At 36.4% G+C, this 19,745-nt stretch overlaps 1 protein-coding gene across 5 annotated transcripts in view; it reads right to left on the reverse strand.

The window, feature by feature from the left end:
* LOC115040701 (protein diaphanous homolog 3-like) overlaps positions 1–19,745 on the reverse strand; it is a 146,548-nt gene that overhangs the window by 97,321 nt on the left and 29,482 nt on the right. For 4 of the 5 annotated variants that reach the window (XM_029497661.1, XM_029497659.1, XM_029497660.1 and 1 more), the window contains 8 exons: positions 19,544–19,654; positions 18,927–19,045; positions 18,503–18,619; positions 16,794–16,912; positions 16,647–16,711; positions 15,705–15,809; positions 13,920–14,225; positions 12,466–12,583 (listed from right to left, as the gene is read on the reverse strand). In XM_029497661.1, the coding sequence (XP_029353521.1) occupies positions 12,466–12,583; positions 13,920–14,225; positions 15,705–15,809; positions 16,647–16,711; positions 16,794–16,912; positions 18,503–18,619; positions 18,927–19,045; positions 19,544–19,654 (1,060 nt within the window). Of the gene's footprint in view, positions 1–5,613; positions 5,623–12,465; positions 12,584–13,919; positions 14,226–15,704; positions 15,810–16,646; positions 16,712–16,793; positions 16,913–18,502; positions 18,620–18,926; positions 19,046–19,543; positions 19,655–19,745 lie in introns of all 5 variants that reach the window. The other variant, XM_029497658.1, reaches the window with a different exon arrangement.

The raw sequence follows: 19,745 nt of genomic DNA on the forward strand, positions 1-19,745 counted from the left end.
ATAATTGTTAGAGTTTAAGGGATTATTAATACTTAAGAGGACATCACAGAGCAAAAAAATGTCTCAGTCTCTTTTTTTTTTTTTTTTTTTAAGATGCAATAGTTAGCATGGTGTTTTGATATACATACAAATGAAGCTTACAAAATTATTTAATTCATTTGTAGCCTCATTGTTTCTGAGAAAATTCTATCCATAAATGAAAATTCTATGCTGTTTGTATGTATTGTATAATTTTGATTTATATGGTTAAATCTTCATCCTCAGCAGACATGGTGAAAATCCAGCATGTGCCCAGAGAACACTGTAGTCCATTAGCAATCTCAGTGGTGTCAGCCATTTACAGCTCTTTATCAGTTTGCTTCACTCCTATATTAAAGCTGACTTGAAAATAAAGCCGTCTTTATTTGCATTATTTTTGCCGCGCAAAAGGTCACTGACATGTCGCCTATCAAGGCTTCCTATTATCCAACAGTCACTTCCAAGTAATTTGCTGCTCTGCAGTGCTAAAATCACAGTTTTCTAATAATGGCAGTGCTGTGACAGAAAATATTTATTTGTGAAATGATCTTTCTTTGACAAAGTTAGAGGCCCATTTATTTCAGTTGCTGTGCAGTCAGCGTATAGAGATGATTCTGTACAACATGCGCCAAACTCAAGGACCTCAACCATATCCAGCCCGGGATACAATCATATCCGGCCTGCAAGATCGTTTCAATTGACAAATTTTGAGTACCATGGCTATATGAGGCACCTGTAACAATACATATTCTATAATACAGCGCAACAGCTGCCATGCCAGACAATATGTTACCTGCAAGAACCCTAATTTCAGCTTCCCTGACGACACACCAGATCACCAGGGGGGCATAGTGGTGAGCACTGTTGCCCCACAATAAGACTGTTGTGGGCTCAGTTCCCGGCCTGGGGCCTTGCTGTCCGGAGTTTGTATGTTCTCCCCATGCCTGTGTGGGTTTCCTCCAGGTACTCTGGTTTCCTCCCACCATCCAAAGACATCATGTTTGGGTTAGTTGGTGACTAAATTGTCCGTAGGTGTGAGTGTGAATGGTTGTTGGTCTTTGTGTGTTAGCCCTTTTGACTCCGCCCTCGGCCAGTGTGACTCCCCACGACCCGATAACGGTTGAAGATGAATGAATGATAATGAATGAATGACAACACACCAATCAGGATGCTTTAAATTCTCTGCAAAATGTGTCTTGTTTGTGGAACTAATGTGGCTGTAATTTCAGAACTTCAAAATTAAAATTTTTATTTATGTTTTCAAGTTTTCATTTGAAAACACTAGACATTTTTAATGGAGAACAAAATATTTATCAGGGTATTTATTTTGGGGGAAAAATATAGTATTCTGTCTGTTTCAATTCCCCCCCCCCCAAAACATGGTTATCTTTAGTCTGTTCAATAATTTTTTCCTGTTTGGACTACAACCTAATGTATGATTGTGTGATTGAATTTGACACCCCTACTGTACAGGGAAAGCCAGACCTTGCATGCTCAATGAAATACTGCAGTCTTACTGATAGAAATGAGTTTAGGTTTGTCCACTCATTACATTTGTCAGTAAGGCTGGGCCATAATTCAAAATCAATATATATTACGATAGAACAGAAATTTTCAATAACACTCATATGCTACTAAACACATTTACGATATTTCCATATGCACAATGGAAGTATGACGGGTCGATCACAGAGCGTTGCAGTCAGTTCATTGCATTCAAGCTGGGGGGGAAAAAAAAGAGCAAAATCCAACAAGCTACATCAGTGCATCGTGAAGCACAGCACATGCACACATCCAGCACTTAGCTGCTAAATGTGTAATACTGACCGCAATACAAATGTGACTGAACAAGCTTCCACAGGTCATAATAAAGCAGACAATATAGTGGATAAGGTAAGACTAATTCAGTGGTGTGGAGGAAGTTAGGCTGTTGAAGGCTGGATGAACTTCAGGCTTCAGTTTGCTGATAAATGTGCCACAGAGAAGTTGACTAGCAGCAGGATCAAATGAAATCTGTCCACCACCATCCAAAGCAGTTTCACTGGAGAGAATATTCTGAAATCCTGAAGGTTAAGCCCCATAGAAGTCAAGTGAAAGGTGGACACTGATGTGCGTGTATTCTTTTATATCTAAAATACAAGAGCAGGTGCTAAAATACCCACAATGAATGTCTGCACATACAAACTTAAGAAAACTGAGTTCGCCAATCTTCAAAGTGTTCCCATTCCTATCAGAATCATATCAGTCAAAATTAAAAATTATGTCATGAAATTAAATTTTGCATACCGTCCAGCTCTATTTGTCACAAGGTGCTTTGCTTTGAAACAAACCTTAGCAGTCAGTCCAGAGGCATACAACCTATCAATGGTCTAACTTCATCGCTCAGCAATATTCTAATTTAAAGGGCTGGCCTCAAACAACCAGGAAGCCATACTGGCTACAGCCCATCAATCCCAGCGCTCCTAGGTCAGCCCCCAAACCCCCCCCCCCCCCCTTTTTTTTTAACACTTTTTAACACCATTGCTCTAACAGTGTTGTAACTTTGGGATAAAGGCAGGTTATTAACAGATGCCTGTATCCTGAGAAGAAATGGGAAACTTATTTTGAGATCTTTGAGAGTTTTGTGTAATTGGACGTTATTTATTAGCTGCCCTTTCCTCACAGGTAGAGGAAAGGGCAGCTCTCTTTGTGTTGTTGCTCTATTTCTAGCACTATGGCAATGAGCCTTTCTCTGCCCTCCCTCGATAAAAATGGATAAATATGGAACAAAACAGACAGTTTATGTCAGTTAAGACACATTTTCATAGAATATGAATGCAGTTAAAACAATATATTTCAATATATTTTATTGTCATGTGTTAGGACCCTCTGCTCTGCTGTTTCTGCAGGTACTCGAGGTGGGTGTGGTAGCATCATCAGGAACACTGGCAACACCTGGAGCTCTGGGTGCCAGTGCCTCTTCAAAAACCTTTGTAGTGCAGTTGCTGGCCCTTTCTCCTCCATGAGACACCTTTTGGCTTTTGGGTTGACATTTTGATTTGCTTTTCTGCACCCTACAACACTAAATTCATACATAGTTCAACTCATGTATTCAACTACTATACCAATATCACTGACTACACATGCCATTGTTAGGTTAGGTTTTTCTCTTAGGTTACTTCCTTTTTTAAAATAAATTGGTTATTAATTGGCTTCGTTGTGTGTTTCTCCCTTCTTTGCGATGACCACGCAGCCTGGTTCGTGACATCATGCTAGTATGACAAATCACATTCTTCTTGTCTGTAAAGACTGGTGAAATTTGCAGGAAAAAGAGGTAAATATGTAAGCGCTACCACATTTCTAAATATGTAGTGCTGACAATTATTCAGTTATTAGAGTTCTAAAACCTTAGTATTTTTGTCCCTTAAGAGGTGTCAAATACATTTATCCTACTGTATTGTCTTCAGCTACCACTATAAATCACCGCTTCCAGAAAGGAAAGCGCTACCCCATGTCCTGAACAGCTTACGCTGTTACGCAGCTAAAGGCCAAGAAAGGTCTTTGAGTCTTTTAAAAATAATAGGCATTTTAAGTTACTTTTTTACTTTTGTATTGTATTGTTGTGGTCTGTGCTTCTTATTTGTACTTATTCCTGTGAAATTTGCACTTTGTCCACGTGTGGGATGTTGGCTGCTGTCTGAGTTTTTGTCTGTGCACTAGGTGGACTGTAAAACTAAATTGCCTTTTAAGGATAAATAAACTCGTCTGATTCTGATTCACACCTTATTCAATATTATCCAGCAAAATATTGTAATAATCTGATGAGCATGATTTCACACAATATGTTATATTCCATTATGATGTCAAAAGTAGCTTGTCTGAATAAAAATATAGCTCAATAAAAGCAAAAACATCAAATCATTTATCTTAAGTACATTGTGGGTGGAGTTAAAACCCAAAATAGCTTATGCTATAACATAAATAGCCCCATAAATCACTTCCATCCCATTTTACATAGAGCTTTCTTAGTTCTTTTTATGATCAAATGTTAGTGAATAAAACACAAGGTTAAAAACAAGGGTGAAAAAAGTGATGAGCATCAAGAAAATCAACTGCTCAGCCCAACAAGTTACCCCTTGTAAAGTATCAACACAAGGGAAATTAGACTGAATACATGCTACTCAATTAGTTACTCACCCTGACCTTTGATGTAAGATCGGGAAATATACTAGTCACTAAGCATAAATATATTCAGATTAAAGAAAGAGTTGGGGAGCAAAACAGAAGTTACTGGTTCTATTTTTCCATCTTACAACCAGGCCACAAACACAAGCACCTATCTAGACAAGAACTCACAATTCAAAACACACACCACACATACACCCACCTTTAAAGAAAACAAGGAAACATCGGGTCAGATGTGAAAGAAATAAAGCTTTGAAGTACAATATAAATGCAACATAGTCTCATAAGGACTTGTAATATTACTGTTCAAGTTAAGAGTGAACCGGACAAACGGTCTTTCTAGTGAATGAAGCAATGAATGAAAGTGAGGTTATCGAACCAGACTATAAAAATAAAGTAAGCGGGAAATTTAATCAATATACTTAGTGGTCAGGAACTGCCATTTAGTCTGATATTTTAGCCGGGTCACACTGATTATGTATCTTGATATGTATAAACTGAGAGGGCTGAACAAAAATGATTGTTTTCTAAATTTAATAAATAAATTTGAAATTATGTGAATAGATTGAATTGCCTTTTCTGGCTGATGTAGCTGTTTCAGAATGCAACACAATACAATGTATAATTGTAGTAAGATTTACAGGACAGTTGCAAGTCCCTAATTGAATACTTTTAAGGTTCCCTCAGGATTGACAGGACTTAATTTTATTCCCACAGATATGAGTAAATTTCTTCACAAAATGTGTTTTGAGAAGTCACAGCGACTTTAACCTTTGGCCACCAAAATTAATCAGTTAATTCCCAAGTGCAACTAGCCTTCATGTCAAATGAAATGACATTCCCTCTGGACAATCCTGATTTATCCAATTCCCAACGTTGCATTATCATGACCTTGAACTCATTGCCAGTCCAAGTGAGCATTTGTGCCAAATTTTAGGAAATTTTATGGGAATTTAAGGGGATACCACCTTCTTAGAGCAAAAACTATGTTTACTGAGGTCTCCTTGATCTTTAATCCATCTCCTGAAATGTAATCAAATCATTATTGTGTTAAAATTAATGTCTGTGCCAAATTTGAAGAGATTCCTTCACGGCATTACTGAGATACTATTTTCTTGCAAATAAAATGGATGGATGGAAAATATAATCCCTCAGGCCCTGTCGCTGGCACAGAACGTAAAAAGAAACATTGCAAATTAAACTCATCACCTCACCAGCATATGCTTATAGAAAATGTTTCACAGCAAATGCTGAAATGGGTTTTGCTTCTTTACTAGCTCTACCTTTTATTCTTCACTCCCCTGCAGGTTACATTCGCACAAAATCTGACATTATACTCACTGAACTAAGTGTGGAAGCTAAAACCTGTTCTGTAGGTTGAGAGGAAAAGCCATAAATGCATGAGGGAAAAAAAAAAAAAACTATACTAACCTTTGGTTTCTGTTCCAGAACAAACATGAAGGCGGATCATGCAGTGAAGCAGAAGTTGCAAGCGACGAATAAAGAAAAAGCAAGCAGAGACATAGAGCGACAGAAAACAAGAAAAAAAGAAAAGGTGGTTAGTGATGTTCGAAGGAAGCATTATTTCAGACATTTAATTCTCAGCAAAAGGAAGCCACTGAATATTGTTAACAGTCCACTGAGAAAGTTTCTGTATGCATTAACAGAGAGAAAGTATCATTGCTTTGAGCATAAGCAGTTTGGTTTCAGTCTATATTTCTTCACAATAATGGACTTGTTAAAAGTACAAAAAGAAACAATTTCTTGTAATCACAGAGAATCTCTCAAAACTCAAATCTGTCATTTCATGGAGTTGCTCAATGTTCTAGCAGTGATGGGTGATTTGAGTCAGCAGGGGCATTAATAGTCAATGATGCTGATCTCATAATCAGCCCAGGTGCAAATCTTGCCTTTCACATTTTTAATACATGTGAATATGTTATTGCAGTCACAGCTAAAAATTTTGAAACAAAATATGTCAGTCTCACTTGTAATGTGCAGAGTAGAATTTGAAAAGTTACAATGAATGATGAGAAGACTGTACATTTTGAATGGAGCTTATGAGACCAAAACATTTGACAAGCTTAAAACAGATTAAACTATTTTCTCACTCACTTCACATTTTTTGCGGCTATGTGAATATTCTGCAAAAATGCAGTCTACCCATGTGTTTCTCAACAAAAATGTTTCCATAAAACAGAATCTGAGTCCTGTTTGGAATCTGGGAATTCGTGAAAGTTTAAACATAGCCAAAGAAATGCAGACATTTGCAGGGACTTCACTGTAACTTCAGATAAATTGTTGCAGTAAATTACAGTAGTTCTACATCTTACGCTCTTTCCAGTCTCTTTCTTTTGAAATTACTTGGGTTAGGGTTAGGGTTAGGGTTAGGGGTTAGGGTTAGGGTTAGGGTGCACCACCCTCATCATGTGAGATGATACCCACTAAGACTGCAATTAAAGTCCTGAAATGCTAAAGGCACAGATTAAAGATCAGAGTTCAGAGACAGATTGTCTAGCATCATTAGTCTTGCTTATCATATAATCTGTGATTAATAATCACAATGAGATGACCCTCACTTTTAGATCAATGAATAACTTTCTTTAACCCCTCATGATTTTTATACAACCTGAAGTTGTATATGAATTATCTCAGTCATACAGGGGCTCCTCTTTCCTCAAACTACATAATTAATTAAATTAATTGCTCAAAGAACTCTTAACTTAATACAACTTTATCACAGCAAAAGGAATAGATGCATAAGCACGATGTACTATAATTTTTATGGCTTGTAGGTGTAAAAAGAAACATAAACCAACATTTTATTGAATTCAGTCATTTTATAAACAATTTGCTCCCTGAATATTAATTGTCATTACTCAAAAAAAGCTATTAAAAGCCAAAATGATTTTAGTAAAAATATGAAGAGGAGTCCTGACCTCAACATTCACCCAAAAATGTTAATTCAAACCGTAAGAATACTTCAGTATTTCCATTAGAGCAAATATTTCATTTGATATAACGAGAAAAAAAATCTTATTTGTATTATTTCTGGATCCTGACCTTATATAAGCTAATCATACACTGATTGATATGATCTGAGAGCTGACTGAAAACAGGTGCCTTAACCTCTAAGATAGAGTGAGCCCTTTATGTGAATGAGAGAAATTACAGTCGGAAATACTGATGTAAAAGACTGTGTATTTCTACTTGTTCCCATTTTTTAAACTTACTGATATTCTTAATTTGTTTGAACAACTAAATAAAATTCAAAACATAGCAACCATCAGTACATAGTTTTCAGCTTGTAACCACCAATTTGGTTATGGCTTAGCTTGCCAATAAAGCTCTACATCAATTAGCTTTGAGCGCAGAATGTCTGGAAATATCAGAAAAAATAAAACATGAAAGCAGCACAGTGATATTCACTTTTATGGTTTTGTAGGAAAGACCTGAGCAGGTAAAAAGGTGACTTTTTTTTTTTTTTTTTTTTTTAAGGATCCAATATGTTTAAAAAAAAAAAAAAAAAAAAAGACAGTCCATTAACGTGTGCCAGAACCCCGATTGAGCTAAATACAGCATTTGTGTATGAATGTGTGACAAATCGTCTATTTGGCATATTTTGATTTGAAAGTTGTCATTTTGCACTAAACAACTATTTAAGTAAAAGTTTTCAAGTCACATTATCTATGTTTCCGCAAAAAGTTGCCACTGTGATGATATGAGATTTAATCTTTATGAAATAAACAAACAAAACCTTTCAGTCATGTACTATAGGAAAATAAGAAAGAAAGAAAGACGCTCAGTCACAAGCAGAGCAGAGAGAAACAGACAGGGTAATATCAACGATTGTGGAGTGAGGCCAAAGGAATGAAGATAGATGTATGTATTTACAGTTTGTGTACATGTCAGGAATTACTGGGGTAGTAAAGGAGGTAATAGTACTGTTTTAATTGCAATACTAGTTCTTATCAAGAGGTATTTATCTTTTTTTTCTTACATTTTAAAGTAGAAAGTGGCTTTAACAGACTGCATGAATAATCCAAAGAATCCTTTTGGAGGAGCAAAACCAGCAGCAATCCTATCAACAGGGGTACTTGTGTCTCAATTATTGTGTTTTTTCTTTCCCTCTGAAATTGTAATTCTGACTGCAACTCAAGGAAAAATTTTACTTTTAAAACTATTTCTTCCATTTCTCCTGATAAAGCCCACCACAAATGGTGGCCGGCTGACTTTCTGACATTCCCTCCACATTTCAAAGGCTCACATCTGACTAGCTATCTAAACTTTCCATACTTTTTCAAAAGTTAATGGGAAGTTTTAATATTTTGTGAACACAAGCAGAGACAGACACTTGTGTATGGCTGTTTTATCATTGAAAAAACATGTGTGTCTCCTAACAAGCAGTCCCTTTCACAGAGCAGCAACTGTGTCGTAACAGAGAGTGGATACGCAATCCAATACCCCGGAACCCGACACAACCACAGGAAGAAAAATAAATAGCAGTCACCTTTTCAGTCATTTACAAGATGTTTCGCCAACTCCATCTGACTCGGGTCATGTTAAAACATAAAAACAGAGAATGCCTCTTGGGTTTAGTTCACACTCTCTGCGTCAGGTCTCATTTGTACAAAAAAATAGGCAGCTCGATCCATGCTCTAGCTTCCACTTCAGGGGAACTATAAACTGAATCTTATATAGAAGAAGAGTGCAATTTCACCGACCCCACTGGGTTAAATGTTATAACTTCTGTGGGTGGTTGGTTTGTTTTGTGATGATGTGTACAGTTACTAGTTTGTTTGTTCCATGCAATTATTCTTCAACTGTTGTCCAACATGGACTAAAAACTACATGAAAATCTTCTTGAGATTATGGAGATTTATTTTATTCAAGAATAGCATATTTGTAATGGGGATGTTATAATCCACAAAAGCAGATATTCTGTGTTTGTATGAGCGAGGAAATAAGAAATCAACCCTTTCCTGCAGAAACATATAACCTATTTGGCCACAATTAATTTACTGTGGGAGATGAGAATTAGTTTTATAATCTTGTACTTAACTAAAGCAACAGTCATATGGTTCATATTGGTGTTTGACATTTTCTTGACAAGTCTTTGGGAGATTTGGGAGAATATTGCTATATTTCCAAAGTGCAACCTCAAATAAAGTAAAACCCTCAATTTACTCATTGGTGCAGTCTAAAAACCAAACTGGCAACTCCAAGGATGAAACACTGGTGAACACAGAAGTTCAACAAGGCAAGTACAACATATCAAGTAATTCCAGACTTTCATCGTGTGAGGATTAAATTGATTAACTAACTCAAGTGCTAAATACCTGATACTGCTATGGCTTGTGTTTAATTATAAAATCAAAAGTATTTTATATGGAACTCTGTGTCACAGATGATGCATAAATTGTCAGCAATCCATTGTAATACAATTCTTATAGTGCTAAAACAACCAGTCAGGCAAAAAAAAAAAAAAAAAAGGGCAAAAAGAAAGTGAAAGCACAAAGAAACTGTCTCTTAGCTAGGGCTGAGATCTGTCCAGCTCTTTTTTAAGTTCTGGGCACCAGAAACAAAATATCCATAAACAACCTGCCAGCATGAGAATATAGTGAATTTAAGTTCCTCTTTGCAGGCTCACCAATTATTGGGTTTTGTATCCATGTCAATAAATGGAGCTGTGGCATTAATGCTGGAAATTCTTAATGGAAAATTTGAGGATGCAAAGATAAAAACAACTTGACAAAATAGTTACCATAATTTATATTTATAATAATGCAGCTAAATTATGGAGTTTTACAGGTAACAAGCTTCATGATGCCAATACATTTAGCATCAGACCAATGAAATTACCCAACAGGTCATAGTGGACCAATGAAATAGTTTGAATTAAATTAAAAGCACTGACACTAAATTTGTTGCTTCTGCACTTCATGCATGCACCCTTATAATGGAAAACACACAAAGTAATGCATATGACGCAGCTTTCAAGTCAAAGGCGATCGATCTGGGGAAAAAGTGAAATCTTTCTGTGTAACATAATTCCTGCCATATGCCATTTCTTCCCATATTTGCATATGTGCGGCTTATATTCTCTAGTCCAGAAATCACGGTAGTCAAAAAAAGGATATCCTATATTATGACAACAGAAATACCTCAAAAATCGCAATTTTATAAATTGTTGAAATCAATTTGAGGATCCTTTTCTTTACCATTTCTGTTATGCAAAATGGCAAATCATGTACACTCAATGCTAAGACATATCGGTACAAACAAATCCTCTTACTGTTTCTTCCTCAACTTAAAATTTCAGCTCAGGACAGCAATCGAGGTTTAACAGCTAATGAGCGAAGACTTGAGAAAAGAGCATATAATTACTCATTATTATTCACTGTGGTCAATTTGTTCACAGAGGAGACGTGTGAAAGTGTAACTGACCCACTGCCAATTCACAAACTAAATAAAGAGAGGCTGCACAAAGCATGTTACCGTTGTAAATCTTATTTATACTTAGACAAATAGATACATATTTAATTTTTGCAAATATTGTGAAATGCTGGTTCAATGTGTAATACCAACCTTCTGTTAACACTGTAATACACACTGTAAAACAATAACTGCATTTTTGTTTACACTTGATTAACTTGCGGTCTGCCAAAAATACAGTAGTAAAGTTTCACAACAAACAGTCTCCATCCTAACTCAGCAGCTTGTGTACAGAATGGCAGGAATTCTTTGAGAAAACTACTGCACATACATCACAAAACAATGAGGAAGTCTGAGGGGATAATATTAATATTTAATGGGAAAAACTGAGTGAATGTTGTTTTATACTGTGTCCTGTTTAATGTTTAATGATGATCCAGATGCTGCTGCTCTTAAGTGAGATGAAACATGATGCTACATGGCTGTGTTAATAAGGAGACATGCCCATGTGCACATCCACCTACATTCACTGACACACAACAGTGGCCAACAGTGGCATCTAAACACATCTAAAATGCATTACATACAAGCAGTAATAAACCAGGCAGATGGCATAATGCAGCGCTTTTGCATGGCTCTGTAAGTGAGGAGATATATGTTGCATGATTACAATGAAATAAGATGATGCGTGTGAAAGTGTGGAAACCACGTCATTACCTGGATATCCCTGCTCTGTTTGCTCCAGCGAACACCTGCTTGACTGTCTGTCTACCTGTTTGCCATTTAAATCTGCCTCCATTATTCAACTCCTTGACAGTAGAGAACAAGGGCACAATGGTATGTAGGGAAGGGGGGGTCTTGTGTGGTTTGAGAGTATGAGAGCATGCAGTTGTGACAGGTAGATAACACCTGGATGAATAATTCAAATTGATGAAAGATATCTGAGTCAGTGACAAGACTAGAAAGAAAAAACAAGGCCTGTAAGTAAGTCATCAGAGAAGGGATTAATGGAGCACAAAAGAAGACCAGACTGATAACATCTCTACCTGCCTCCTGCTGTACATTTAATTCTAACATCTCGCACACATAAATATTCTAGATCTTACCAACTCTGCTTTTGTGTCGGATGAATTTATAGAGTGTTTCAGCAGCATTACCACAAGGAATAGTCAAAGTGGCCCACTACAATATATAACATGTCAAACTCTGAGATTGAGCAAATCTGTTGGTAATGTCATGAAAACTGCTTAAAAAAAAAAGGGGGGGGGGGGGCGTTTAATGAGCCTATGCATGTATATTCTGTTACAGCTAAACATTATTTAAAAGTTATTGTTCATAATTTCGATATTACTGCATTTTGGCTAAATGTATACTGTATATAAATAGCTAAAAACTGTAATTTCAAAGTAATTGACTAGATTTTAGTCAAAGGTTTGATCAGTAGTTGCTCTTTCTAGCATGTAATTTAAAATACTGGTAAAAATACACCAACAGTGACAACATCAAGCTGTTGCACCTAAGCCATTAGCCACACAGCTGCAAGCATAAGACTGAAAAGAAAGAGGAGGGCCAAAAGTTGGTGCAGAGTAGATATACAGTGTGCAGGATAATCCATACAAGAGTAAAAGTAATTGATCATGACCTGAAGGAAGTTCCCTGTAAAGCTAAAGTTAGCTTAAACAAGGAAAAGCACATGATGTCATAAGGGGTTAAACAATACGTTAAGCACAACAGCTGTGCTGTATGAAAACTGAATATCCCTCAGTTAATGACAACAAAACCATCTCAGCAGCAGGTAGTCATTTGGATGTATAATATGTGAATATATGAAAATATATTGAGACTGACCTGTTCTCAACCCTGAACCAAAAGTGAGAGCAATTCTGCTCAGCAATTCTGGTTTTGCATATTGGCCCTCATCAGCCAGCACCCAGAAACAGCCCTCTGACATTTCCTGGGGACGAATCTGAAAACACACATCCACAGTTCTCCATATTTAGTTGGCACAATATTGTGTATTTTACAGATTAGAGAGATGGAGAGGGAGAAGTCATATAGTTGCACATTAGAGCTGCAAAGACTAATTCATTAACTTGTTCCACAATAGCCTTACCAGCTTCCAATTAAATATACAGTACTTCTCAACTACATACGACCTCTGGTGGGCAAACTGAACTTAAAGGGAACTAATAAGTCTCAGTGTGAGGACTATGTCCATAGTCAATCAGTTAATGGTGTCAGAAAAAGGAGGGGGGGAAAAAAAAAAAAAAAGAAAATCACGAGTAAGGCAGCTCATCAGATAATTATTAATTTGACTTTTTTTTTTTTTTTTACCTTAACATACAGTATTCCATTGGTAGATCCAAAGATGCGCATTTATGCATACATCCGTTATAAAGGATTATTTATCATTTGTCTTACTAACTGACACAATCAGGTAAATATATATATACATGCTAGATAACGAGAAAAGACATCTCGGACGGTCTTCCTCTCTATTGTTAATTTGTTTCATCTGTAATAATTTCAAAGTTTTCTAACAACTCTAAAACTAGCTGAAGTAGTTCTAAGTCTGAAATGTTATAACCAAAGTAGTTTCTAAACAGCTTTGTCCCAAACATAACCATATGTTGGGGTGACATACAGCTGTGCCATAAGACTGGTCCTCCTCATATCCAACTAAAAGGTTCAGGTTCAAGCATATGGTTTAGTGTGCTGAACACCTGTATAAATGTGCATCTGTCGTTAAATTATTAATCAAACCACAAGCTGATATTATGTGTGAACTAATATCGCTATGCAGAGAACATCTGTAGAGGGACCACTGAGGCTGCTCTGACAATAGCATCTGATCATCTGTTACTTTCAATTATTACTGGTTTGGCACAGAGATGCAATGTTCTTTCATTCTTTGAAAAACATCTGTAATGATCAGGTGCTGCCAATGAACATCAGGAACAAAGTCAAAAGCAGAGAAAAGAGCCACTATAACTAATTGGCCTAAATTTTCAGCTCTTTATCATGAACTTTTAGTTAAAGTGACAAATATCACTAATATTTAATTTTTGTGGATTATTCAAGAGAAAAGTATGCAATTCTACAAGACACAAGTGAAGTGTTACACAAAATAGCAGGGCAGCAAATTCTACATTAGTGAAGCCTTGACATTTTTTATTAAGTTATTTTTTGATACATTAATTGGTAGTGTAGTAGACTGCATTGCATTAATGGTTTTTGTTTTTTTTTTTTTGTATATTATGCGGACCCTCATGCATGAATATAGAGCTGTCATAGTGTCTTACCTTGGACCAGTTCAGGCGCTTCATGGAGGTCTCAAGTTTGAATTCCTTCTTAGGCCTGAGGCCATAAGGCAGTGGACGGTGGGTGGGGGAGCCTAGAGCACCCCCAAATGGTGGAGGTGGTGGAGGGACACCAAATGGAGGTGGCACTCCAGGGGGAGGAGGCACTCCGGGTGGAGGAGGTAGGGCAGGACAGCCAGGTAAGGGGGGCGGAGGAGGTGGAGGTGGAGGAGCTGTCAACGCAGCTGGAGCTGGTGTTGGTGCCTGTTGACCATGAGCAGGGGACAGACCAGCAGGTACCGCCCCAAACTGGATAAGCAGAAGGAAAACATGGTGTATGTTAGGACATAAACAAAATATACTTAAACCTTTCCAAGTGTGCATCGAAAATGCAAATGGTACCATTATAATTAACTTCAACAATCAAAAAGCTTTCAAAAACTTTATCACAATTATCACTATTAAATCAAGTTTATTATATGGCAGCTAATTTAACTTGGTTTTGGTATTTTTTACGTAGCCAAGATTTTGTATTCCTGTCACTGCCTTATCAACAAGTTCATGCTCTTTTATCTAACAGGGGCATAAACTATATTTCTCATTTTTAAATGAATACTTGAGCTAAACACATAAGCCAGTTAAAAAGACCTTAACATCACCTTGCCTTTTCATTACGTTTATGAAGCTAAACTGATTTTTGCTTACTTTGGATTATTTGTCAGACTTACTTCAGTGAATATCAGTCAACTATGAAACATTTTATTTGTTCCTGCTTTTTTTTTTTTTTTGGGGGGGGGGGGGGGGGGGACACAAAATGGAAATGGACGAACTACATCATCTGATGCAGTGTTTAGCACTGTATGCTTTCCTTTCTAATACCACTGGGTTTCAGATAACAGAGGCGTGTTCTCTCAACCATCCAGTAGAGCCCGAATGCTCACCAACAGTCCAGATTTCTTCCAGAATTACCCACAATGATTGGTTTCTTTCCAAAGTGAAAAATCAAATCTTATAACTGAGGCTACAAAGCTCTGTAAATTGTATGATTCAGAGCAAATGGCTTATTGATCCATGTACCAGTTTTAAAGACGCACACTAAAGGTCAACCTTGGGCCCTTACTCTACCACCATCTCTAGAGGGAAAGAACATCTTTGCTGAATTAACAAGTGTGCGTTTGAGTGCGTGTTCGCGATAGTCGGGGAGAACAAGTGTGTGTATGTACTCGCATTGCCGAAATGTACCATCATCATTTAAACCAAGGTACTATTTGAGTATTCATTCTGTGTTTGCGCTCTCAAATTGAAAAATTATCAGGAAAATAAAAAGGAAGCTCTGGTCCCTTCTCTAACTGTGCAGTTATCTTGCTGTGCCAGGGTATGGGAGAAACTCTCTAGAGTGTTGAGGGGGGTGGTGAAAAGGGGTCTGGTAGTGAGACTGAAAAGGTTTGTCAGAATAAATTGCTTTTAGAACAATTTCCTCTTATGGGATAGGGATCAGAGAATTAGAAATGGCCAACACAGAGGACTGGTGAGTGTTCTCATAAGACTTAGTGTCAGCTAGCCAGTAGAGCAGCCTCCATGTCAAACCAAACTGCAGGCTCCAGTGGATAAAACCCTGACTCCCAACCACAACCCAAAATAACAAGAACATCTCATCATGGAAACTAGAAAAAAAGGAAAGTTGAATTACCCTTAGGAGGAGCTGCTCAGTTGTGACATTTTGTATTTTTCCACAGAACCTAAAAAATTAACACAGTTTACAAAAAATTACTTTGAAAAGAAATGTACCTGGGACCTGAAGGCCTGCAGCTCTGCCTGGAGTTCAGCTATTTTCTCTTCGCACTTAACTTGCTGAGCTTGTGCCTCCTGCCTGCTCACAAATTCCTCATCAGCCTAAAAGGAGAAACAAACACTGATATAGACTGTAGGAAATCAAATAAGAAATATTTGATTAATACGTTTAAGTGTTTTGGTATAATAAATTCAAATCATTAACATCAATTTAACGCAATTATCCACATTTGCTGATTAAATTTAAACTTTTTTGGCCAACAGCCATTTATTAAAAATAGCCTAAAATACATGCCAATCAGTGAGCACATGCTTATAATCATGACCCACAACCTGCTGTTCCTTCCCCCACTTCAATTAATCAAAACAGCCAATCCATTGACCAAGAAATGTTTGTGTTCCAAAGACAAAAATGTAAAATTACAGTTTTTGAAATTAATCAACAATACTGTAGTTTTTGGGTCTATTTTAATTTTTTTGGTCTGTGCTATAAACATGAAAATATGGATCTCAATATAATCGCTCAGACTGTAGCACAGATGTATTATTTATCTCCAATGAGTTGAAAAGAACAATTTTTAAGATAACAATAAAATATCATGGGTATATGTACTATTGACAACAAAAACCATCACCAAAAAAATATATATATATTTCAGAAGTTTACATTGAAAATTTAATATTTTTATTGCTATAATTTGAGAGTTTTAGTGTAATAGTCTTGTTTATTTCATAGCAAAATTATTGTTTTTTTAAGACTAGCATTTTGAAATGTTTCTGAATTATTGATGTGTCATTTTAATGAATCGAGGTATAATAACAAGTGTTATTTTAGAGAACAAAAGTTCCATGCATGACTTAATAGGTTTTGTTTGCCAGATAAATGTGCGGTGAGATTAAAATCTTAGTTACTCCTTGTTTTTTCTTGTCAATACTTGCCCTCTGTGCCAGCTCTGACGCTCTTTGTTCATAGTCATCAATTCGAGCTTTGTCCACACACACTTCTAATAACAAAAGAAAAATAAAAATCAATTACGGTCATCAACATATCTGTAGTCTGAAAGCTCAGAGAAGTACGTTACTTGCCTAAGAGGTGGCTGAAGTCCACATCTAGGCGCTTCCGGTAACTGAAGTCAGGGTCAGTGCCACTATGGTGAAGCACAATCTGAGAGACACACTCGTCAATGATTTTAAAGTACTGAGGCCTGAGAGATGAGAAAAGTGAGACCATTCAAGAGAGACAAAAAGAAAAAAAATCAAAAAACAACATGTCAAACAAATAGATAATTTAATTGATTTGGCTCTAAGCTTTTAATCTGGTGTGTTTTTGTTTAGTAAGGTGCAGTTATCTGGAAAGATTCAAGTATAAACACAAGTGAATTGTCTATGGTGCAAAGATAAAGAGGGCATGTGGCATATCATATCAGCTTCTACAGCTATACTTGTACAAGCAATTAAAATCACTGCCTATTACAGATATACAGATCCAGTATGATAGTGATCATGATGTTGAAAGGATGCAATTTTCAAAAAAGATAAAATTTTTCAGAACAAATCAAATTTCAAACCATCAGTACATTTTAAATGGCTATGATTCATTGTTTATTTATAGATAAGGGAACATTTTTTCCAAGATTTAAACTTTTACTGATGATGACTAAAAACTTACTATAGGTTTCCTTATTCTCAGGACCATAAATATGGCCTCTATACGATTACAGAGCAACTGAGGAGTCATTGCTAAATAACTGCTTAGAATTTTTTTCAAATGGCTCTGTTGAATTCATTGATCGCACAATAACCAAAGACATACCCCAATAAAAAAAAAAGAGGAGAAATGTTTACACAACAGCAGACAACATATGACAATAGGAGGTCATGTTTAAAAAACACCAGACAGTGTCTCTCGAACATGTGTAACATGCATTTTGTATGTGTGGGTAATTACCAATAAATGTGAATGTATTTGCATAAATATATTCATCTCTGTGCAATCAAGCACAAATAGTCCAAAAAATATATATCTCAAAAAGCAGCCATCATATTTGGCAATATAGCGCAAAAAGTGTTTAGTATAATTTGTCTGATAAATTACTTTGAAAATAATAGCCAAAACATTTAACGGCTTTATGGTTAAACAACAGTCAGTGCTAAAAGACTGGGGCTAAATTTACATGTTCCAATATTGTAGTGTGTTACTATCATAGCTATAACAACATATCATATTCATTTACGAGGCAGAAGATTATCTGAGCCAGAGCAAAGACAAGGAAACACTTCAGGTGTTGAGTGGGGGGGGCTGATAGAAGAAAACACTGCAGGTTATGCATTTGATATTCTTTAGATTATAGTTCCGTCTTTTGATCAGGCAGAGGTTTAACTTGCACCCAGCTGTTCGCAAACCAACATAAAAAAAGCCTTTGAAAAGTACCATTAACGCCAGATGAGAATACTCTGGAGAAATGGCTGTTTTAGATGGCTTGAAGATGAAAGAACAAACTTTTTCTTTGTTGCCCAATATCATTGAGAGGGTTTAAGGCAAAAGACCTCCACAAAACACAAGCTTTTCACCAGTGTACATGTTCAGATGGTGCTCAGACCTATTGCTTGTGGCTGAGATGTGTTGGCCATCATTATCATCACATAGAACAAGTCACAGATGTATGTGAAGGATAAATGAGGGAAGAATGAAAAGAGAACCTTTATTTGAAAAAAAAAAAAAAAAAAAAAAAAACATCACTATACTACTATACTTTATAATGAATCTTGTGGAAGTGTGTGCGGCAGTTTTTTACCTGACCAAGTAGTCATTGCGTATCAGCATCAGGTGCTGCAGTATTGAGAGAAAATAGGGCTCTGCACTGCTGTCCTTCACCATGCTGTGCACAATACTGAATACATCCCCCACATCAGTGCCAAGAGTCAAGGACTAATGCAGACATTTGACAAATTAAAAGGAAAAACCTAAATGGAAATAAGAGGTGAACAAGGATGGCAGAAACGGTAACATTTTACGAAAAAAGTAAAACAACTAATGAACTGAAAAAGAAATATATAAATGCATTTAATTTAAATGTCTTCTTACACTCATGTGAAAGGACTGACCTTGTGACTATGGCTAGATGCAATCACTTTAGTTTGTATGAATGTATAGTGATCATATTTACGAGGAACGGTTAACTTTTCAGTGACTGCTTCTTTTTGCTGTGACAAGGATATTCCAGCTCGCTCCTGATGTCCTCCAGCCGATGGGAGAACTCCATCATGTCCCCTTCCTTGTGCTCAGTGAATACTTTTAGCTGAATGTCAAGAGCTTCATTCTTAATAGCTGTCAGTTGCTGTCAGGATGAAGGGAGATAGAAAAATAAACAAAAAGTTAAACCATGAAAGAGAAAGGAACCTACATATATATATGTGTATATATATATATATATATATATATATATATATATATATATATATATGTACATATATATACACATACACACATATATACATATATATACACATACACACATATATACATATATATACATACACACATATATACATATATATATATACATACATACATACATATTTCTTCTTATTCTAAATATTTCTCTTTGTAGTGCACAGCTCCTCATTTTAGGTAGATGGCAGTAGGAGGATTATTAGGCCAGGCACTAGAAACTTTATTGGTTTCTGACCACAGACAAGGGACATGCAAATTCATCTGTGTTTCAAAAATGATTTGCTGTAAATCTACAATACTTCACAGAGTTGACTTTTCATTTAAATATTAAACTAAATTAAGTTAGAGTTTTATAATGTGTGCCTGATTTTGTTGTGCTTACCACCAATCTCTCTTTCAAACCGCAACGCAAAAATTCATTCCTGATGTGCAGCCTGAAGTCCAGCTCATCAGGAGATGTTACCAGAGCATTGATGAGCTGCATGCATGCCACCTGCAACATGAAGGGTAAAAATAAAAAAGGGAGAGAACAAAGAATAAGATTGAGAGAGAAACCCAGGAAAAGAGACAGACCTCTTCTTCTA

The sequence above is a fragment of the Echeneis naucrates genome, chromosome 3 (assembly GCF_900963305.1).
Source record: "Echeneis naucrates chromosome 3, fEcheNa1.1, whole genome shotgun sequence".
NCBI lineage: Eukaryota > Metazoa > Chordata > Actinopteri > Carangiformes > Echeneidae > Echeneis > Echeneis naucrates.